Raw genomic sequence first — 22,281 nt, 5'->3', positions numbered from 1 at the left:
TGGCGGCGAGGCCTCTACTCTTGTAGAATACTCTACATAACACCCAATCCTCCTGTTTCAAATCAAAATTTGAATCAGTAATCATGTAGTGAGTGCAGTTGTTCTGTTTCAGTTCATGCAAATTTTTCCAGGAGGGTATACCCCCTGATATAGACCAATTGCAGATAGACCCCTTGTAGTTCTACACTTCTATTGTTGCAAATAGACCCCCGGAGTGAAAGTTCGTTGACTCTTTTACCCTAAGGATGTATACTTGTTAAATAACAATATCTCACTTTCTGAGGGCAAAAGAGTACAAAAAGTTCACCCGTAGGGTCTATCTGAATAGAACTATAGAGGGTCTATCCGAAATTGTGCGGAAGTACAAGGGGTCTATACGCAATTAACCATTCAAAATGGTAAGAAAATTAGGAAGACAGCTATGTCACGTGCTAAATGAAGTTGTGACTGAAATATGGTGTAGGAGAAATGCAAATATGTTTACCTTCCTTATGCATCATCAGCATGTAGAATGATTCATTCAAGTAGCCTGCTTGTCAACTCTCTTAATCAATAGTATATGTTTCAGTCAAATCCTTGATGGAAATAGTTCTTATTTTTAATAAGGAATCCAAGTTCAACCTTATTAGTTGTTGTACCTTTTTAATTTTTAGTGAGCTGCTACCTATTTATTTATCCAGTTGTCTTCCTACCCACTAGCTAATTGTTTGTTGTTGATTTTATTCCCAAAATCATGAGCTAAACATTCTCCATTTACATTGTTTTATGATCTTTGAACCTATCTAATTACCTGTCCCCATCTAGTTATGTAACCTTCATAAGTCATTAACTACTCCCCCAAAAAAAAAAAAAAAAAAAAGCCCAAAAAAAACAAAAAACAAAAATTACTCATTAGCCTATTTACAGACCCCCAACATTCAACTACAACAATAAGCTCATCAACATCAAATAAATCATGAAAAGTCTACTTAGCAATTGACACTAAGAGACAACACTGCGAATTGGGGGTAGTTTTGCAAGTATGCATGATATTTAGGGGCATACATACAAGAAAAACTATATGTTGCAAGAGATTATTACCTTAACTGAAAACTTTGACTTGTCATCAGATACTTCCATTCGAAATTCATGCATGACCCAGTCAGTCTTCCTCCCCTTAGGGGCTCTACCTCGATAGAACACCAATGTCTTCCTCATCCCCACGAGCACTCCCCTTCGAGTTACATGTCTGTCTTTGCCTGTGGCCTTCCAGTATCCTGATACTGTCGCCCTGTTGGTTCTTTGGCCCGTTGCATACTTTCGATCACGAAGGCTGTAGAAGTACCACTCCTTGCCGCCCACACAAGCTATCTCTACAAGTTCAAATGTAAACCAGTTGACATCAACTTAATAATAATTAAATATAGTGATCATATGACATGATACTCTAATAAGTTTTGTTTAGTTATTCAAAGAGTTAAATAAAATTTATGCGATATAATTGGAACACACTTTTTTCCCCTCCAAGTTTGATTTATTTCTCTATTTTGAGCATCCATATGTATGCAAATGGTTGGAAAGAAGAGAAAAGAGCTATTTGTAACATTATAATTTAAATGAAAGCCTTTTAGTACAGAATAGTATAACAACAAGAATTATCTGCTTTCATTCCCTTGTAATTAACTTGAGCTTTCACTTTCATTTGTGGGCAAAAGGGTTTCATAGGCTAACAACATAAATTCTTGATCATTCTTTTAGGTACATGGGTTTAGTTTTGTTGTCCTATGGAAGTGTTTTTGGAAAGTTCACGAGGAAAAGCCACTGTGCTAAGCAAAAGGTTTCATGGGCTAATAGCTTAACATCGGTTGCCCCTCAACCACACACTTATATAATGAGGCACTTCGATTTTTTTTTTTTTTTTTTTTTTTTTAAAAAAAAGCAAAATAAGCAATAATTTACTTTCTGTATTTTATTACCTTCGTCTTCCTATAGTATCCAAAAGCAGACAAAAGGTTTTTTAGCTTTCCACTGTCACAAACTTAGATGGTCTTCCCTGAGGATTAGGATGCAAACAGTTGGCAAGTGATAAAATAATAGAAAGAATAAAGACATGAAGAAGTTAGGATGTAGACAAACCCTGAGAAAGGGAATATCTTTCTGTTATGGGGGATGATAAGTCCAACGAAAGGGACTTATTTTGAACTTACATACGGCACGAAATATGGGCCAATAATTATAACTTAAACACTTATCTATTTCTGAGTTTTAAAAATAAAATTATTTAATTAGGAAGGAGATGAGTAAACATGACAAGAATAGGAGAAAATATAAAGATTTTATTGGGAATCTGAATAAGAAAGAACAACAAATTTTCCACAAGAAAAGATAATGGAACATACGTTGGTTCTATAAAAGATTTTTAATTTTTCATATTTATTTCGCACGTCTCAATGTATAATAGGTTTAGAGAAAACAACCTGCTACCAGGATGAATGACACTTTGTATCATATTAAGCATCAACTAGGCGAAAAGATTATTAGTTTCCCTTGAACACAAACTATATCGTCAAATGAACTTGAAAAATAATCAGTTTAGTCACAATAAAGTTTACAAATTGAATTTAAAACTTGCAATTACCTAAGGTTAAACTGAAACAATCATTTAAAAATTTCGTGTATGAAATCAAGGTAAGTCTCTAACAAATTCAACAACAGAGAAGAGCTACTGCACAGAGACATAGAGTCGAGGCATACTCCAATATGTTAAACAACAAATCACAAGGTCATATGAAAATATTAGTAACCGTTTCGAACTAGTTTTTGTCATGCTAAGTAAACCAGTGTAGTGAAGACAAGAATTTAATGCTTGTTTAAGTGTTCTCACCTGGAAGATCCCATGGCTCACACTTGTTGAGATCAACATCGATCATGGTAGGACAACCAAACAAGCTTCCACTTTTATCTCCTGAGATTTTCTTTGTTAAGTAATCGCACACGAGCTCTTCATCTCTAGGGTGAAATCTGAACCCTGGAGGCAATCTAGCCTCCATCATATTCAAGTAGCTCATTCTGATGAGATGAATATGGACAAGAGATCGGGAGAGGTCAATGAAACTCAACACAAGGAAGGTCTTTTATATAGATCAAGGCACAAGTCAACTTCCAGAGGTATTAAAGGAGGTGAGATAGTTGGGTGGAACGGGAAGGGAATGGAATTATGCTTCATGCTTACTTACCAAATGCCTCTGCTTACTTGGCATGCTGCTGACGTGGACATAAGGCCAGCAGCCGCCAAGTTCGTGTTGCAAAAGAGGATCATCAGTCAAGCCTAAATCAGCAAACAGCCACAAAGTTTGCATCAGATAAGTGGGCCTGGACCGGTATGATATCAGACCAGATCTCAATTGAAACCAGCTGATAACAGTGCCATTCATGGGCCACAACATGGTCATACAAATAAGGCTCAGCAATCATATAATCATCTCACAAAAGTTGTCATCACTCTCATTATGTAAATAATGCAGGCATATTAATCTCCATCATTTAAACAAATCAATATTGACAAAACTACACCTCAAAGACCAATAAAATCAAGGCTTAATTGCACTTAACCGCCCTATAGTTTTCCTGATCTTGCGCTTAAATGCCCTATAGCTTCAAACCGTACAAAGAAAATGACCCAAAGTATTTAAGTATTGCAGGTGAATACCCCATGGCTAAAAAAACCTAGACATCGTTGTTTTTTCTCTAAGTCATACAACAGAGGGTACTAAAGTGAAACTCTTAGATACTTTGCGGTATTTAAGTGACACCATTTACAAACTTTGGGGCATTTATATGCGACATTGGGTAAACAAGAGGGCATTAACGTGCAATATTTTTAAAACTTTGAGGGCATTTATCTGCAAAATTAAAATACTTTGGGGCATTTTTTTGTTCGGTTTGAAAAAAGAGGTCATTTAAGTGCAAGGTCAGGTAAACTATGAGGCAGTTAAGTGCAATTAAGCCTAAAAACAAAAGGAAAGTAGTTAATCTTTCTATGGCAGTTTTAGCCAATACAAAAATTTGAGGTAAAAGCTCCCTGTATCAGCATGACACTGTTGACTTCCCTCCAAGCCAAGTTTGTTATTTCTTCTTTCTCTGTCCCTTCAACTTCTCATCTGAGTTCTAGTCTGGAGTTCTAGATATGGGAGGATGATCATCAGTATGCGTAAGTTACGGTGCCAACCTGCCCGCTTTTGAAGTTCTTCCACGTGGCTGCACATGTTTATCGACACTTACAACAATCAGATCATGATCAGATGGACTATGACACGATTGTTGATGTTGATCCAACGGATGGGATCACAACATGTCAAAGAGTGGAGCCTGCACAGGGTCAATATCAAAGCCTTTACTGTCATCAACCAGGTTCTTTGCTTTGATAGCAAAGTTCTTTATTATCTAGCTAACAGGCTAATGTATTCAATGTAAGAATGAGGCATAGTGGGGAGGGTCAACTGACATTGCAGCACGTTTGAACGCCATTTGGCAGTGGCCAAGACATCCGATGCATGAAACGGGTCCAGGATGATGACAATTATGATGGTATTAAGCGAGATTGCGTAGGTTGTAAAGCATTGTAGGGTAAATCATCATGTGGTCTTGACCTAATCCCATTAGGCAATCTATGCCCGTTCTCAAACCGTCGTCTCAGACTTTGTCAATTGATGATGTAAGTGAGCCGCTATACTGTAACAAAACTCTCTGGGTTTGTCACTAAACAAACACCATGGTATTTCAGAAGTCTGATCTTCATCACGTTGCCTCCAAAATCTTCTGATGCATACAAACATGGATCTGGCCCTAATAAAAATAGAGGATCAATCAATAGCGCTTGAATTCAACGCAAAAGCTGAGAAATAGTATATGATATGTTGCAAATAGAAATCAGTTACAATTTGCATGTCTACCCCTACAAGAGCTGTGTTGTAAGTTTCCCTTCATGAACTCAATACTAATAACAAGTAGGTTAATGAAGCAGATCTCCAGCGTAAATTTGGAAAAAATAAAAAGTGAACTGTAATATCACATTATAAATGAACTTTTAAATGGAATTGCTTTCAGCGAATTTCAGAGTTTCAACTCTCCCTATTTGCTGTAGAATATCAACAATACATGTGGGGGGAAAACGGCCATCCCTAATTATCAAAAGTTGTCACATGCGTGAGGGCACATGCCTATCTCATTAATTCTTCTTCTGCAACATTATATTAAGATAATACAGACATCAGAATAATCTTACAAGGCTTCATGTCAAACTTCCGGCAAAAATTCTATGATCTCAATTTGTTGATTAACGGTATAACAATAAGATGTCCAATAGAGTAAGTGAAGTAGTCGATGCCTTCAAAAAACCCTGAAAATGTACTAACCTGTTAAAGAAGAGTCAAATGTAGTTAGGTAAACTATAATGTTGATCCAAACACTGGTATTGATGTTGCACCAAATGATATGATAGATTAAGTACTTAATTTGGATAATTCCTTATGATAGGCCAATGGCCTAATTTCCATTTGAGGGAGACTAACCAGGGTCGCATTCAAGAGAAAGGGAGAGGGTTGCTTTTTACTGAAGTGGAGACGTATGTGATCCCAAGAGCATTCCAATGGAAAGCGATTTTGGAATTTCCTCAGATCTTCTTTTTGATTCAGGAAATTCAAAAGTGAAAAGCGTGCCCAATAGGAATATGTAGATTGGCAATAGGAAAAGTTGAACCAAATGGTTTCATCAGGTAGAAAAATCTGAATCCAACCTGAAAAAAATTGAAAGCAATAGAATAAGACAGTTTTAGCATCTACTTCTAATGTGAAGAATATTTTACTTTTACAGTAGATACACACCTTATTTTCGATAAATGGGTATAACATTTTTTTTAACCTTAGTTGTAATCAATATACAAACTGAATGCATGCAACTAGAAATGCTCGAGACATAAAATTTACATGTCTCTGTATGGTCCTCTGTAACTTTTCAGCTCATTGTGTGGCATATATTAGTGCATCAATTACTGTGGGCAAGTCACAAGTTGTTGGTTAGGCATATGGCAGTGTAATTTCATAAGTTCTTTATATTGTTGACTAGCCAACATGCACGTGCATAATGCACCTGCTCCAAAAATCTAAAGTGAAAAGGAAATATATCTGTGTCTCAATTTTAGTTATTATTGTAAAACTAGAAAAATCAAAAGTAAATGTATGATTTGATAGCTAATCTCTAAGAGAAATCCTTACAAACTTCAAGATTGTTGAAGTATATAGCTCAATTTTTATTCAATACAATCCAAACGAACATTTTTATTGGTTCTTAGATGTATCATTCAAACAATTTTACTTTGTTCATTTTGAATTTTCAGAAAGAAAAATATTTCTTGATAAGGATTTTTTTAAGTCCAAAGATGCTAATGTAGAACACACAGCAGACACGTTTATGTCAAAGTGGGACAGTCACAAGCCCAAATACGGGTCTGGTCGGAAAAAATAACTAGTTTCGAAGAAACGGTCGTAACTTTCAAACCATACATCGGAATTGGATGAATTATATATGAAAATCGACTATCTCGACGAGACGGAGCCATACAAACCAACCCCGGTTTGAGAGATATTTACACTTTTGTCTGTTTTTTACTATTTTTAATAATATTTTAAGAGTCTGTTTTGTTTAGGAAACAAATCCGATTTGATCTCAGATTTGACCGGTGAACTTTCCTAGTAATAAGGAGTCTTTTTTAGGAGTTTTAATATTTTAGGAATTCTTTTACTATTTTTGGTAGAGTTTGAGTCCTTGTAGAAGTCTTGTTTCTTTTTTTTTCTATTTAAGAAGAGTCTTGTAAGCCCTAGAGGCATACTTTTGATTAATAAAAATTTCGTTTTTTCCTTAATATTTCTTCGTGGATTCGAAGCTCTTCGTTGATTCGAAGATTTTACTTGGTGGATTCCGAGGCTACTACTTCCGCGTTGCGTCAATTGATATCAGAGACTTGTTCCTCCGATCCGATGGCAGGTGATGAAGCCCCTATTTTTCGAACTGAGTTCGACGTGCTGAGGTCGGACGTAGATCAACTGAAGACCAATGGTGATCAGATGAGGGCTGCCATAGAGCAACTTACGATGGTAGTGGAGCGTCTGAACCCGATGGGAGTTCACAATCGCGTTGATGGTCGCCAACGACGTGATCTAACTCCATATGAAGAATCCGACAGCGAGGAAGATCCCTATGCACCCCCACGCCACGGTGTTTATCGCAGAGACCGACGACGAAGGGATAATTATGACGCTTGAAGTTTCAAGATGAAGATGGATCTGTCATCTTTCAACGGGCAACTTCATATTGAAGAGTTCCTCGACTGGATTATAGAAGTAGAGAGATTCTTTGAGTATACGGAGATCCCAGAAGAACGAAAGGTAAAATTAGTAGTTTATCGACTCAAAGGTGGAGCTTCAGCTTGGTGGGAATCTGTTTGTCTGAATCGATCTCGTCAAGAAAAACTGAAGGTCGATAGGTGGGAAAAGATGAAGAAGCTATTAAGAGCCCGTTTCTTGCCAAGCAATTATGAACAAGTTTTATTCAGGCAGTATCAGAATTGTAAGCAGGGTGGAAGAACCGTGGATGAGTATACACAGGAATTCTATCGACTATCATCCCGCAACAACTTACACGAGAGCAAGGCCCAACAGATATCTCGATACAGGGGGGTTGAAGATGGCGATTCAGGATCATGTATCTCTACAGCAGACCTATACCTTAGCAGACACGGTTAACCTAGCCGAGAAGGTGGAGCGACAACTCGGACGAAATAGTAAAGGCCCATGGGCAGCTTCCGACGGATCGCGCACGAGCTTTAATCGTGGTAGACAGTCCCAAACAGTTTCTAATCAAGATACTACAACGGAGAAGGGCAATGGTCCAGCGATAACAACTGCAAAGAAGACTACACCTCCGAACCCATATGCCAAGCCTGACCCAATCAAGTGCTATACATGTGGACAGCCTGATCATCGATCCAATTAGTGCCCTAAAAGAGGTGTTGTGAACATAGTGGATCATGAAGATGAAGTTACAGACCGTGGCGAAGTTGAAGACTACGATGGTGGATTGGATCCTGATGATGATGAGGAACAACTCTTATGTGTTGTGCGGCGTCTATTGTTGGCCCTAAAAATAAAAGAGCCACCGCAGAGACATAACATCTTCCGCACGAGATGCACCGTGAAACAAAAGATCTGTGATGTCATCATTGATAGTGGGAGCAGCGAGAATATTGTCTCTCGGCGCATGGTGGAGAAGTTAGGATTAAAGACAGAGAAGCATCCCGTCCCTTACAAGATTGGTTGGATTCGAAAGGATAGCGACGTACAAGTTGATGAAGTGTGTCGAGTATCCTTTTCCATTGGCCGAACTTATATCGATGAGACGTTATGTGATGTAGTTGAGATGGACGCATGTCATATCTTATTAGACAGGCCATGGCAGTTTGATGTTGATGTCACACATCGGGGAAAGGATAATGTTTATATATTTAAGAAGGATGGTCGACGAATTGTGCTCAAGCCTCTAACTGAGAAGGGGTCTGTCAATCTAATGTGGCTAAAAAGAAGACTTTCTTGATCGTTGACAATGAAGATATTATGAAAGAAGTGAAACAGTCCAATGAGGTTTATGCTCTTGTTTTGTCGGGAAAGAAGGATTCTACCACAGCCGAAATTCCACCTGGAGTTCAAACCCTCTTGCAGCAGTTTGAAACAGTTATGCCTAACGATCTGCCTTCTAAATTACCAATGCTTCGAGACATGCAACATCAGATTGATTTCATCCCCAGATCTCGACTATCAAATCTGCCACACTATCGGATGAACCTGAAGAAAGGAGAGATTTTGCAGAAACAGGTGGATGATCTCGTCCAGAAAGGTCTTATACGGCCTAGCATGAGTCCATGTGTCGTACCAGCACTATTAGTCCCAAAGAAGAACGAAGAGTGGCGCATGTGTATGGACAGTATGACTATCAACAAAATCACCGTAAAGTATCGATTTCCAATCCCACGCCTGGAAGACATGCTAGACATGTTATCTGGATTAAAATTGTTCTCAAAGATAGATCTCAAGAGTAGTTATCATCAGATTCGGATTAGGGAAGTAGATAAGTGGAAGACTGCATTCAAGACAAAAGAAGGTCTGTATGAATGGTTAGTAATGCCTTTTGGCCTTTCTAATGCTCCAAGCACTTTCATGCGTTTGATGAATCAGGTATTAAAACCCTTTATCGGCAAGTTCGTTGTAGTTTACTTCGATGATATCCTGATTTATAGCCAGAGTGAGACTGCACATCTGAACCACTTGAGAGGTACTTATAGTTTTGCAGGAGAACAAGTTGTACATCAATCTGAAGAAGTGCAACTTCATGACCAGTAGCCTTGTATTCCTAGGCTTTGTTGTTAGCGCAGAAGGCATCCATGTGGATGAAGAGAAGGTCCGTGCTATTCGAGATTGGCCTACACCGAAGACGGTAAGCGAAGTTCATAGTTTTCATGACCTAGCAACATTCTACAGAAGATTTGTCAGAAACTTCAGCAGTATTATAGCTCCTATCACTGAGTGCATGAAGAAAGGCAAATTCAATTGGGGGACGATGCGGATCGTAGCTTTGCACTGATCAAAGAGAAATTATCCACCGTACCAGTACTTGCACTTCTAGATTTTCAAAAGGTCTTTGAAGTTGATTGTGATGCGTCCATCATAGGAATTGGTGGTGTTTTATCTCGAAAAGGGCGTCCAGTTGTTTTTTATAGTGAGAAACTCAGCGAAGCTCGGCAGAAGTGGACCACATATGAGCTGGAGTTATATGTCATAGTTCAGTCTTTGAAGCATTGAGAGCACTATTTGATCTCGAGAGAGTTTTTGCTTCACACTGATCATCAGGCTTTGAAGACCCTTAATAGTCAGACTACCATCAACTGTATGCATGCTCATTGAATCGCATATCGCAGCGTTTCACCTTTGTTTTGAAGCATAAATCCAGGCAGCAGAATAAGATTGCAGATGCACTCAGTAGGAGAACTGGATTGTTGGTAACTTTAAAGGCTGAAGTGATTGGGTTTGAGTACCTTAAGGAGCTGTATGCAGAGGATGAAGATTTTAAGAAGATTTAGGATGACTGCCTTGAAAATAAATCAGTCAAAGGCTTTCTTATTCAGGATGGTTACCTATTTAATGGCGATCAATTGTGCATACCCTAGAGTTCACTAAGAGAGCAGATAATTCGAGACCTTCATGCTGGCGGACTAGGAGGATACTTGGGACGTGATAAAACAATTACAGTCATTGAAGAACGATATTACTGACCTCAGTTAAAGAAGGGAGCAGAAAAATATGTGCGACGTTGTCCAGTTTGTCAAGTTGCTAAGGGACAGTCTCAGAATACAGGATTGTATACACATTTACCTGTTCCTGATGCCCCATGGCATGATATCTCTATGGACTTTGTGTTGGGACTGCCTCAAACCCAACGAGGCATGGATTCTGTTTTTATTGTGGTTGACAGGTTTTCGAAGATGACGTATTTTATTCCGTGCAAGAAGACTGCAGATACGAGCAACATTGCCAATCTTTTCTTTCGGGAGATAGTTCGCCTTCATGGAGTGCCGAAGTCCATTACATCCGATCGAGATTCTAAGTTCTTATCTTACTTTTGGAGAACTTTGTGACAGCGATTCAATACTTCTCTTAAGTTTAGTACTGCCTATCACCCTCAAACAGATGGCCAAACTGAAGTGGTCAATCGTATCCTCGGCAATCTTCTTAAATCCATCTCTGGAGATCGACCGAAACAGTGGGATCTTGCTTTGGCACATGCTGAGTTTGCTTATAACTGTATGGAGAGTCAAACTACAGGCAAGGCACCCTTTGTGATTGTGTATGGAAGGCTTTCGAATCATTATCTCGACCTTGCTCCATTGCCTAAGCTTCCCGAACAGAGTGTTCCTGCAGATCAAATGGTTAAAAAGATACGGGCTATCCAACAGGAAGTAAAGGAGAAGATAGAACAGTCTAATGCTAAATATAAGAATGATGTTAATCGACACAGGTGGCAGAAGGTGTTTGAAGAGGGAGACATGGTGATGGTGTTTCTGCGAAAAGAACATTTTCCCGTGGGCACCTATAACAAGCTGAAGAATAAGAAGTATGGTCCATGCAAAATACTGAAAAAGATTAGCGACAATGCTTATGTGGTTGACCTTCCTACAGATTTTGGTATTTCTCCTAGTTTTAATGTTGTATATTTGTTTGAGTATTACCCACCAAAAGAAATAAATATTCATGCAAGTGTAAGCCCAGGGTCGATCTCTTTTCAAGCAGGGGGGACTGATGTAGAACACACAGCAGACACGTTTATGTCAAAGTGGGACAGTCGCAAGTCCAAATGCGGGCAGGGTCGAAGAAAATAACTAGTTTCGAAGAAACGATCGTAACTTTCAAACCGTACGTCGAAATTTAATGAATTATATATGAAAATCGACTATCTCAACGAGACGGAGCCATCCAAACCAACCCCGGTTTGAGAGATATTTGCACTTTTGTTCGTTTTTTACTATTTTTAGTAATATTTTAAGAGTCTGTTTTGTTTAGGAAACAAATCCGATTTAATCTCAGATTTGACCGGTGGACTTTCCTAGTAATAAGGAGTCTTTTTTAGGAGTTTTAATATTTTAGGAATTCTTTTACTATTTTTGATAGAGTTTGAATCCTTGTAGGAGTCTTGTTTCTTTTTTTCTATTTAAGAAGAGTCTTGTAAGCCCTAGAGGCATACTTTTGATTAATAAAAATTTTGTTTTTTCCTTAATATTTTTTCATGGATTCGAAGCTCTTCATGGATTCGAAGATATTCCTTGGTGGATTCCGAGGCTACTACTTCCGCGCTGCGTCAGATGCATGAGATTAAAATAGATCTATAAGCATTGTTTTAAATATCTCTAACATAGCCCGATATGTCACCCGATATATCCTTTTACATGGCTTTCCGCAACCGATATGGTCTCTAAATATCCTTTACCACTTTTTTACTATTTTGTGGGATATCTCCCCGATATGGCCGATATGTTGGTCGATATATCCTATTATATGGCTTGTCACAAAATAGTATACAGTGTTTGGCAAGTTTTGGGCGAGTTATCATGTTTTTCCATTATATCAAATGACATTTTGGTCTAAAAAAATCAAACGAAATGTTGCAATGTTGTACATCTGCTTGTTTTACAAGGTTGATTACCGATCCTAAACATATATTGTTTACATTTTGTATGCTTAGATTTTATTAAGTATGTTGAGATTGCATTTTAGTGCATTATACTATATATGCAAACATCCATTACGACATTCCGATATTTACCACATATCCCCGATATTTCCCCAATCTCTGCAATCCGATATGAATTTTGGTCATCCTATATTTTTCTGATATTCGATATTGAAAACCTTGTCTATAAGTACATATGATTGAAGTATAAATAATATTTAGAGTTTGGATCCTCTCCACTATCAAAAAGTAGTGGAAGAATCACTACTTTTAGTTACAATCGTTGATTATCTAGTGGGTGATTGTGATTCATTTTAAATCTAATGCTCATCAATATCCCCATGATTGACACTTATTCCTAATTTACACTCAAAAGGAAAATCACAACCATCCATTAATTAATCAATGATTGTCATTTAGTAGTAGTCGCTCCACTATATTTTTTTTGGTAATAAGAGGATCCGAATCACCAATCACAACATCAAAGAGAAAGTATTAAGAATATGTCATTATAGTCGAAATATTATTATTAGATCCAACTCGATTTTTGTTATTAGTATGAAGACTTACTACTGTCGAAGCATTATTATTAGATCTAAAGCTTGACCTTTCTATAATTTTGTTTTGAATAAATGCATATGAATAATAAGTCCATTCTAAGCGAATAATAAGTCCATTATAAGGTGCTAAGTTCATTTCTCAATTTTCATTGTCTCATAAACTATTTAGGTGAAGTGACTATTGTTGAAGGATGAAAAAAAATAGATAATTTCACTCATTTATATGCTAAAGTTTGTTCACAATGCAAAAAGAAAACTCAATGGGGTTTACTTTGGAAATTAGGACTGACAATATCAAAAGATTGATTAATTTTGATGTATGAAAAATAGAATGATGATAATTTTACTTCTTTATACCCCCAGAGTTAGTTCAAATTCAAAACTTTTGTCAAGGTTAGTTTAAAAATTGGGATTGACAATATCAAATTTGTGTGGACATGGTGTTTGACAGTGACGTCTCCTACAAATTTAGTTTCCAATACTACCCTCAACATTTACATTTATCCCGCTCTAGATATGAAGGGGTGCATTGGAATTTTCCTCCAGTCCTTCTCTTTCTATTGCCCTCACTTTCCTCTTTATAAAGTAGTATAGATACACATAATATACACACAAACATATAAAAATGACCGCCTTTATCCAAAGTCTTTGGGGGTAGCTAAGTGATCCTTTATTTATATAACTAAGCATATAACTATTAAATAACAGTCATCGCCACTATTTGTAGATTAGCAATATGGAATAAGACCATAAGACTCGTTCTGGTAAAATAGTCAAGACATGAATCAAGTTATTTAACCCACAATTTCAGTGTTGCTGCTTTCAGAGGAAAATGATAGACGTCGTCACCAAACTAGCTTCTAATCAACAGTTGAACTAACTGCGTCAATTCATTTATAGGCCATGGAAACCACTTTCAGACTATACAGACAAATTCAAGTGACTCATTGATTCCTGCAGTAAAAAGTATCAATGCCACAGCACAATATTTATCACAATAAAATTTTGGCAGTAAGAAAGGGCATTACGGATTGCCATATTTGTTGTTAACACTCAAAAGTCTCGATCATACCATGGAAGCCAGCAACTATAGAGAAGAAAAAGGCTGGCATAAAACAAAGAAGGCTAGTCAATCTGGGAATATTGTGCTTATTAGTGGCACAGTTGGACCTCATGCAACAAAGCAAGTGTCCAAAGTACTTAGATATGGAAACAGTCTAGAAAGAAACCAAGTCAGGACTCGTATCTAAGAGATGATTGTCCAATCTTCTACGACACCTAAAATTCTTGAAAGATGTTGTTCAACTTGAGTTGGGATGGTCCTGAAAAAGACCACAACTAACTCCAATGTTCTTTGCTGTTAACTTGTTGGTGAAGAAAATCAATTTCAGGATAACAGTTGAAAACCTGTATAGGACTCATGGATAAAAGGGAAGGGAGATCAAAGTTAATGAAGTTTCTTTTTTTCCCCGAGTCAAATTTGATGGGTAAATGACAAGTTGCCTAATTTTTTATGCACGAGATCACGACTCTTTTCCCCTCAAGTTGTGGAAGGGAATATTTCAAGCCATCATCTAGAGGTCCACCTCATATAATATCTCAATGATCCAAGTTGTTATGAGCGATTATTTTTGCCCTTGAACCAGCATTTTCAAAAATTATGATACACATTTAATAGTATAAATCATATCATTTGCACTAAACAAAGTAGAGTTCATTAATTGAGGTAGGAAGCAAAATTAGCTAATCCATACATTAACTACTGCAATTTTATGAAGTTGTGAAAACAACGAATCAGGCAAGCCAGGATCCCCACCAGTTCACTAGCTCACTACTGATTAACAAATAACTATATATAATGCTAAAGAACAAGTGGCAACGGTCCCAAGGTTAATGAAACTTGAGCTTGATTCATAAATGGTGTAACATGATATCAAGTTGATTTTTTTTCATTTATATTACTTTGGATGGTAAACATGGTAGCTGTGAGTTTCCCACACTTGTTTAGGAAGGATACCATCTATGTTTCAGAGGCCTCACAGTTGTAAATGGTATGCACATTATTATCTTGATAATGAAACTAATCTGTATGGATAACTGAAATGGCAATTGCCACATATATCTGGTCATCTACAAACGCAATTTTAGGGATACACCAGCGGGTGCCTTTTTAGGTTAGAAAATTTAATATTAAGGAGCAAATACAATGAAAACACTTCATAAGGGGAAATTAATCAGTTTTCAAACTAGCAAAAAATTTTAAGCCACATTACTCTAGTATACAGAGTACAAGAATTTGACTGCTTGTAGCATTTTCTTATATCTGGCTTAAATATAGAAAGCAACCTCTATCTGCTTATTACAGAAGGTAAACTGAAAGTAAAAGTAAGCTCAGACCACATAAAGCAGTCCAACAAGTGAGCTAAGATAATGTGCTTAGATCACAACAGTTGTCTCATATGATAGCTAATCACCTGTTCTATAAAGGAGAACTTCAACTGATGGATCATCTTCTCCTTTCCTTTGCTAAATAAGGAGGACAAGTGGAATTTCATGTAATCTTATGGAAAGCAAAAGCACTCAATATTGTTTTTCCATTCACGTGTTATGAGAATTAAGTTCCTATAACATTATTATATTTCGTTGGTTATTTCAAACTGAAACATACATATATCATAATTCAATACACGCACGAATAAGTGGATGCACATATACAATGAGTGTTCAAGTCCATTTTGATAACAGACAGGTGTGTACTTACAACAAAATACATTCAACTCAAAAATATTATAGGATAATAAGAAATCCAGTTCTGATAATGATAGTTTGGCATTTCTTCTGATGTAAATATACGGTATCGCAACCTATTCTCATCCAGGCACTGTACCTGGTGAACTTATGGTTAGATAAAAAATTCAGTATTTTTTCATCTATATACAATTACTATTCCGGCGTTACAGACCAAATTTTTCTTAGTGCTTAGAGCTACAGAATTATCACATTTGAGTAACTGAGAATCAAACATATCTGCATAAATGTGTAACTCCATTCTGTTGGAGATGCACAACCCCCCTGATGTGATTTGGAAATAGAGATTTAGGAGAGAAGAGAGAAAATCAAACAATCTCAAACACACAAGATTTACGTGGTTCGCTTCTCAATGTGAGAAACTACGTCCACGGCCGCCGCAGGAGAAAAATTCACTATTTTTCGTCTCAATACATCATGCCCTAATCAACCCTTTTATAGACTTAAGGGTTAAATAACTAAAGAAGGAAACAGATCAAAACAGGTCAAAATTCGAATCTGGGCCAAAATCCGACTCCGGTCGACCGCCGCACCACATCCGGTCGACCGCGATGCTGTTCGAAATCGACCGCCGCGCCATGGCCGGTCGACCGCGATGCAGAAAACTGTCTCCTTCATCGTTTTGCTTGAACTTCGTCGTCGTCAATCATGTTCCTCCTGTTCCAACTTTGTTTCTCCTCTCTTCTGAAGCATAGGGCATGTCTGATAGTTAGGCTTCACATATCCTAACAATCTCCCACTTGGAGACTAACTATCAATCTCTTTCAGCTCTCTCTGCGGCGACGGCCTCCATATCATCAAGTGCTGAGGCCAACTGAAGTTGAGCACAACTTCAGTTTCTCTGTAGTGACAACCTTGGTAAGCATATCAGCCGGGTTCTTGCTTCCTTGAATCTTCACAAGTTCCAACATGTCCTCGTCCAACGCTGATCTTATGAAGTGGTAGCGGACCTGTATGTGTTTGGTCCTTGCATGAAAAGCGGGATTCTTTGCCAAATGAATTGCGCTCTGGCTATCACAATGTAAGACACTCTTCTCATCCTCCAAGAAACCCTACAACCATATCATCTCCTTGCTTGCCTTTGTCACAGCAACATATTCAGCCTCTGTCGTTGATAAAGCAACGATCTTCTGCAACTGAGAAATCCAACTAATAGCTGTAGAGCCCAAAGTGAATACATATCCCGTAGTGCTTCTTCTCTGGTCTATCTCACCAGCATAGTCTGCATCAACAAAACCCTGCAGGACTAACTTGCCTCTTCTGAAGCATAAATAATCTTCTATTGTACCTCGCAGGTATCTCAGAATCCACTTTACTGCTTCCCAGTGCTGCTCTCATGGATCTGACATAAATCTGCTCACAGCTCCCACTGCATGAGCAATGTCGGGTCTCGTGCATACCATGGCGTACATAAGGCTTCCAATGGCTGAAGCATATGGAACCTTAGCCATGTAGTCTTTCTCTTCATCAGTCTCGGGACACTGCTCCTTAGTCAATTTGAAATGACTAGCTAACGGTGTGCTAACGGCCTTAACACCACTCATGCCGAATCACTCAAGCACCCGTCGAATATACTCGGCCTGAGATAGCCGCAGTGTGCCCAAGAGTTTATCTCTACTGATCTTCATTCCCAATATCTGCTTCGCTGCGCCTAGATCCTTCATGTCGAACTCACTCGACAGCTGCTTCTTCAGTTTCTTGATCTCTGTCATATCTGAACCGGCTACTAGCATGTCGTCGACATATAGGAGTAGGATGATGTAACTCTTGTCAAACTCTTTGACAAAACAGCAATGATCAGCATTGCATCTGGAATAACCGTTCCTGTGCATGAATCCATCAAACTTTTTGTACCATTGCCTTGGAGCTTGTTTCAGGCCGTACAAGCTTCAATCTGCATATCATCCTCTCTTTTCCCTTCTGAGTAAACCCCTCTGGCTGCTGCATATATATCTCTTCCTCTAGGTCACCGTGGAGGAAAGCTGTCTTCACATCTAGCTGCTCGAGATGTAGATCTTCAGCTGCAACAATACTCAGGACTGTTCTGATGGTAGTCAGTTTGACTACTGGAGAGAAGATCTCTGTGTAATCAACTCCTTCCCTCTGCTGAAATCCTTTAACCACCAATCTGGCCTTGTATCTCTTGGAACCATCATGTTCCTCTTTGATTCTGTACACCCATTTATTGCTCAAGGCCTTTTTCCCCGTTGGTAGCTTCGCAAGTTCCCATGTCTTGTTGGTGTTCAAGGATTTTATTTCATCTTTCATGGCGAGCTCACACTTGCTCGCATCATCCACTCGAAGAGCCTCATCATAACTTTCTGGCTCTCCACCGTCACTCAAAAGTAGGTAATTGAGATGAGCTCTGGGCTGTAGTGATGGGTACTTCGGATTAGGCTTGGGGACTCTAGCTGACCGCCTCAACTCTCTAACGGGCGAAACAGGCTCTTCATCTTCATCTGCCCCCTCTGAAGTGGTCTCATCCATCATCTCTTCTTCTTCATCAGAACTAGCTTCGGGATTGCCTCCACCTGAGGCATAATCTGACTCGAAATATGTAGGATCACTCTGCATCGAGCTAGTGGGCTGAACTGCATCACGGTCTTTGTAGAGGACTGATTCGTTAAAGACCACATCCCTGCTTCTGATGATTTTCTTGTTCTGCTCATCCCAAAATTTGTAGCCAAACTCATCACCGCCATAGCCAACAAAGAAACATTTCAAAGACTTAGGATCAAGTTTGTTTCTTGCATGATCACTCAGATGAACATAAGAAACACAACCAAATACTCTCAGGTGAGAAAGGTTTACCTGCTTTCCACTCCATACTTCTTCAGGTATTTTTGTGCTCCAAAGGCACTGATGGCCCCCGGTTGATCAAGTAGGCTTCCACTCCATACTTCTTCAGGTATTTTGTGCTCCAAAGGCACTGATGGTCCCCGGTTGATCAAGTAGGCAGCTGTGTTGACTGCTTCTGCCCAGAATTGCTTTGGAAAACCTGCTTGTAACCGCATACTTCTGGCTCTCTCAGTCAATGTTCTGTTCATGCGTTCTGCTACGCCATTCTGCTGGGGTGTACCTGGCACTGTCCTCTCTAATCTAATGCCGCTGTCATAACAGAACTTCTTGAACTCTGAGTCTTCATACTCGCCGCCGTTGTCAGAACGAAGCTTCTTGATCTTCAAACCGGTCTCGTTCTCAACCATAGCCTTCCATCGCTTGAAGACTTCAAACACTTCTGATTTGTGTTTCATGAAATAGACCCAAGTCTTCCTCGAGTGATCATCTATAAAGGTCACGAAATATAACCTTCCGCCGGTGGATGGAACTGATGCTGGGCCCCACACATCTGTGTGAACTAACTCAAGCTTCTCTTCTTTAGGGGTTATGCCCACCCTTTTGAAGCTTATTCTCTTTTGTTTCCCTAGAATGCAGCTTTCACATAGGTTAATATCAGCCGATCTCAAACCTGGTAACTTCCCGTTCGATTGCATAACCTTTAGGCCTTTGCTACTCATGTGACCTAGCCTCTGGTGCCACAAATTTGGGTCTTCACTGCCTTCAGCCACTGCAATGGAACCTCGTGCATCTATCGTCATGTAGAGAGATCCCGTCTTCGTACCACGGGCAACAACCATGGATCCCTTTGTAACCTTCCATGTATCACATGCAAAGGTTGATACGTATCCCTCTTTCGCCAATTGTCCTATGGAAATCAGATTTTTCCTCAAGCTAGGAATATGTCTCACATCACTCAGCTTCCATGTAGACTCATTGAGCTTGATTTGCACGACTCCTTTGCCAACAATGTCACAAGGCTGATCATCACCAAGATAGATTTTTCCTAGGTTTCCTGAAACGTAGTTCTCAAATAAATCTCTATTTGAGGTAGCATGAAACGAAGCTCCTGAATCCAGCACCCACGATTCAGTTTTGCTCTCCAACGAACAGATTAGGGCATCATCTGATTCTCCTGAGGCCACGTTCGCTTCAGTCTTGTTCTCCTTGTCCTTCTTGGGTTCTCGGCACTGATTCTCATAGTGGCCAAACTTGCCACAATTCCAGCAATCGATCTCCTTCTTGCCCTTGCCATTCCTGGACTTTGGCCTTCCGTTCCTCGAGTTAGATCTTCCTCGGCTACTCCCTCTATTTCTGTTTCTGTTTCTTCCTCTGCCCTCAAGATTCAACGCCGACCCTGAATTAGAAATCCCTTCCTCTTGTCTTCTTATTTCCTCAGTCATAATCATGTCCACCACCTCTGAAAACTTCAGTTTTGATTTGCCACATGATCCGCTAATCGAGATAACGGTACCCTTCCAACTGTCCGCTGATCGAGATAACGGTACCCTTCCAACTGTCGGGCAATTGACCAAGTATCAAGAGGGCTTGGATTTCATCGTCAAACTGAATATTGACCGAGTTTAGTTGATCCGTGATCTCGTTAAACTCGTTCAGGTGTTCCTTGAATTTCTGGCTCTCGGACATCCTCAAATTAAACAACTTTTTAATGAGATGTACCTTATTCGCCGCAGAGGGCTGCTCATACATACTGGACAACGCCGCCATGAGATCCGCCGTCGTATTCTGATTCTTGATGTTGAACGCTACTGATTTAGACAAGGTCAACCTGATCGCTCCAAGGGCCTTTCGATCCAATAGCTTCCAATCCGCATCTTTCATATCCGTCGGCTTCTCTCCCAATGGTAGGTATAAATCCTTCTGATAGAGGTAGTCCTCCATCTGCATCTTCCAGAACCCGAAGTTTGTTCCATCAAACTTCTCAATCTTGGATGTTTCTTTCTCAGATCTCATTGTCTCTGACCTCAAATCGCTCGCGCCGAACCTGGTCGCTCTGATACCACTTGTTGGAGATGCACAACCCCCCTGATGTGATTTGGAAATAGAGATTTAGGAGAGAAGAGAGAAAATCAAACAATCTCAAACACACAAGATTTACGTGGTTCGCTTCTCAATGTGAGAAACTACGTCCACGGCCGCCGCAGGAGAAAAATTCACTATTTTTCATCTTTTTCATCATGCCCTAATCAACCCTTTTATAGACTTAAGGGTTTAACAAGTAAAAAAAGAAACAGAACAAAACAGGTTAAATAACGAATCTGGGCTAAAACCCGACTCCGGTCGACCGCAGCACCACATGCGGTCGACCGCGACGAATCCTATTCCTGATCGAGCTCTCTACGTCGGTCGACCGCCGCGCCATGGCCGGTCGACCGCGATGCAGAAAACTGTCTCCTTCGTCGTTTTGCTTGAACTTCGTCGTCGTCAATCATGTTCCTCCTGTTCCAACTTTGTTCCTCCTCTCTTCTGAAGCATAGGGCATGTCTGATAGTTAGGCTTCACATATCCTAACACATTCTGCATTTATATATTTGTAAATATTTACATACTACTCAGTGTGCTGTGTACACAGTATAGCTTTATGTCGCGAAATTAACAAACTTTGTACGATTTAATCATATAATGGTACGATGCCACGCAACAAGTTGTATTTGCAGCCAGTAATTCAACAAAAGAATAATCGAAGAAAATAATCATTCAGAAACCTAATTGAATAAAACTCAGGTTGAATTAATTACCCAAAATTTTCTCTTGGCATCAAATTGCATCGAATTCCTCGGGAACAGGAAGGAAAGAACCCTAGATTTCTCATTGGAGTCAGACCTTGGGTCTCGCTGTACAATGAGAATCTATCTCCAAAACGTAGCTGCATTTCTGTGTAGATATTGCTGGGCCCAGATTACACAGGTTTCTTAGTGGGCCCATGAAAAGATTTACCTGCACTTGGCCCAAATGCTTAGCCTTCTCCCCAGTCCTTCGCTAGTCACTTGGTGCGGGCATCACATTACGCTAATTTGAGTTTAGTATGATGGAGAAGTTGGAGGAATGGAGGATTTAATAGGTGGTTAATGAGTGTAGTTACAAAGAATATGAAAATGATGGATGGAACTATTGGGGTTAGGGGGTTAAGGGGCAGCGGGCAGCAATATGGATCCTATCAGAATTATCCATATAGGAGTGAGGTGATCTACATCATAAGTAGAGTCTATCAGAACTATTCCTATAGAAGAAGGGCGGCCATCTACCCTATAAATACAAGAATTGCAACTCCTAAACTAATTCTATAATCACTCGTGAATGGTATAAATTATTCCTTTCTATATAGTGGTATGTCAGAATCTATTGTATCCTGAGAATTACTAAGTCTAATGAACTCTTGAGAATTGGCCACCTATCATAATTAACTAGTAAAGTCCTAGTAATCTGAAGGCCTAATCCCGATGCGAGCATCGCCGACCTCTTTGGCGGCCAAAGTCCGAGATGAAAGGAGTCTTCGAGCCAGGATAAGCTAGAAGAAGCCGAGTCCAATATGAAAAGTGTCTGTTACTCAGGTCCTCGATAAAGAATGTCTAGAATGACGAAATGACCTATCAACTTTAACATTTGTACTTCACCGCTCAAACCATCACATTTAGCATTGGGTCAGAATCATTATCTTCGGTCCGAAGTTAACTCCCTGGACTACGCTAGCCATATCCGTATTCGAATAAATATTCATAACCGTATTTGTTAGGATGCGGATATG

At 39.3% G+C, this 22,281-nt stretch overlaps 1 protein-coding gene and 1 long non-coding RNA gene across 3 annotated transcripts in view; both read right to left on the bottom strand.

The window, feature by feature from the left end:
• Positions 1-3,132, bottom strand: part of LOC109822681 (NAC domain-containing protein 21/22-like) — a 4,073-nt gene extending 941 nt beyond the window's left edge. The window contains exons 1-3 of one of the 2 annotated variants that reach the window (XM_020388914.1): positions 2,864-3,132; positions 1,081-1,352; positions 1-52 (exon numbers count right to left, since the gene is read on the bottom strand). In XM_020388914.1, coding sequence (XP_020244503.1) covers positions 1-52; positions 1,081-1,352; positions 2,864-3,047 — 508 coding nt within the window. In that variant the 5' untranslated portion in view covers positions 3,048-3,132. The remainder of the gene's footprint in view (positions 53-1,080; positions 1,353-2,863) is intronic. The other variant, XM_020388913.1, reaches the window with a different exon arrangement.
• Positions 3,561-21,364, bottom strand: LOC109822682. The gene is made up of 3 exons (XR_002242217.1): positions 21,275-21,364; positions 4,484-5,773; positions 3,561-4,347 (listed from the first exon to the last, which is right to left on the bottom strand). It is a non-coding gene; the product is annotated as an uncharacterized LOC109822682 (long non-coding RNA).

Source organism: Asparagus officinalis, chromosome 8 (genome assembly GCF_001876935.1).
Source record: "Asparagus officinalis chromosome 8, Aspof.V1, whole genome shotgun sequence".
Taxonomy (NCBI): Eukaryota; Viridiplantae; Streptophyta; class Magnoliopsida; order Asparagales; family Asparagaceae; genus Asparagus; species Asparagus officinalis.
The sequence above is the reverse complement of the archived record's forward strand: the minus strand, read 5'-3'. Positions and strand labels throughout refer to the sequence as shown.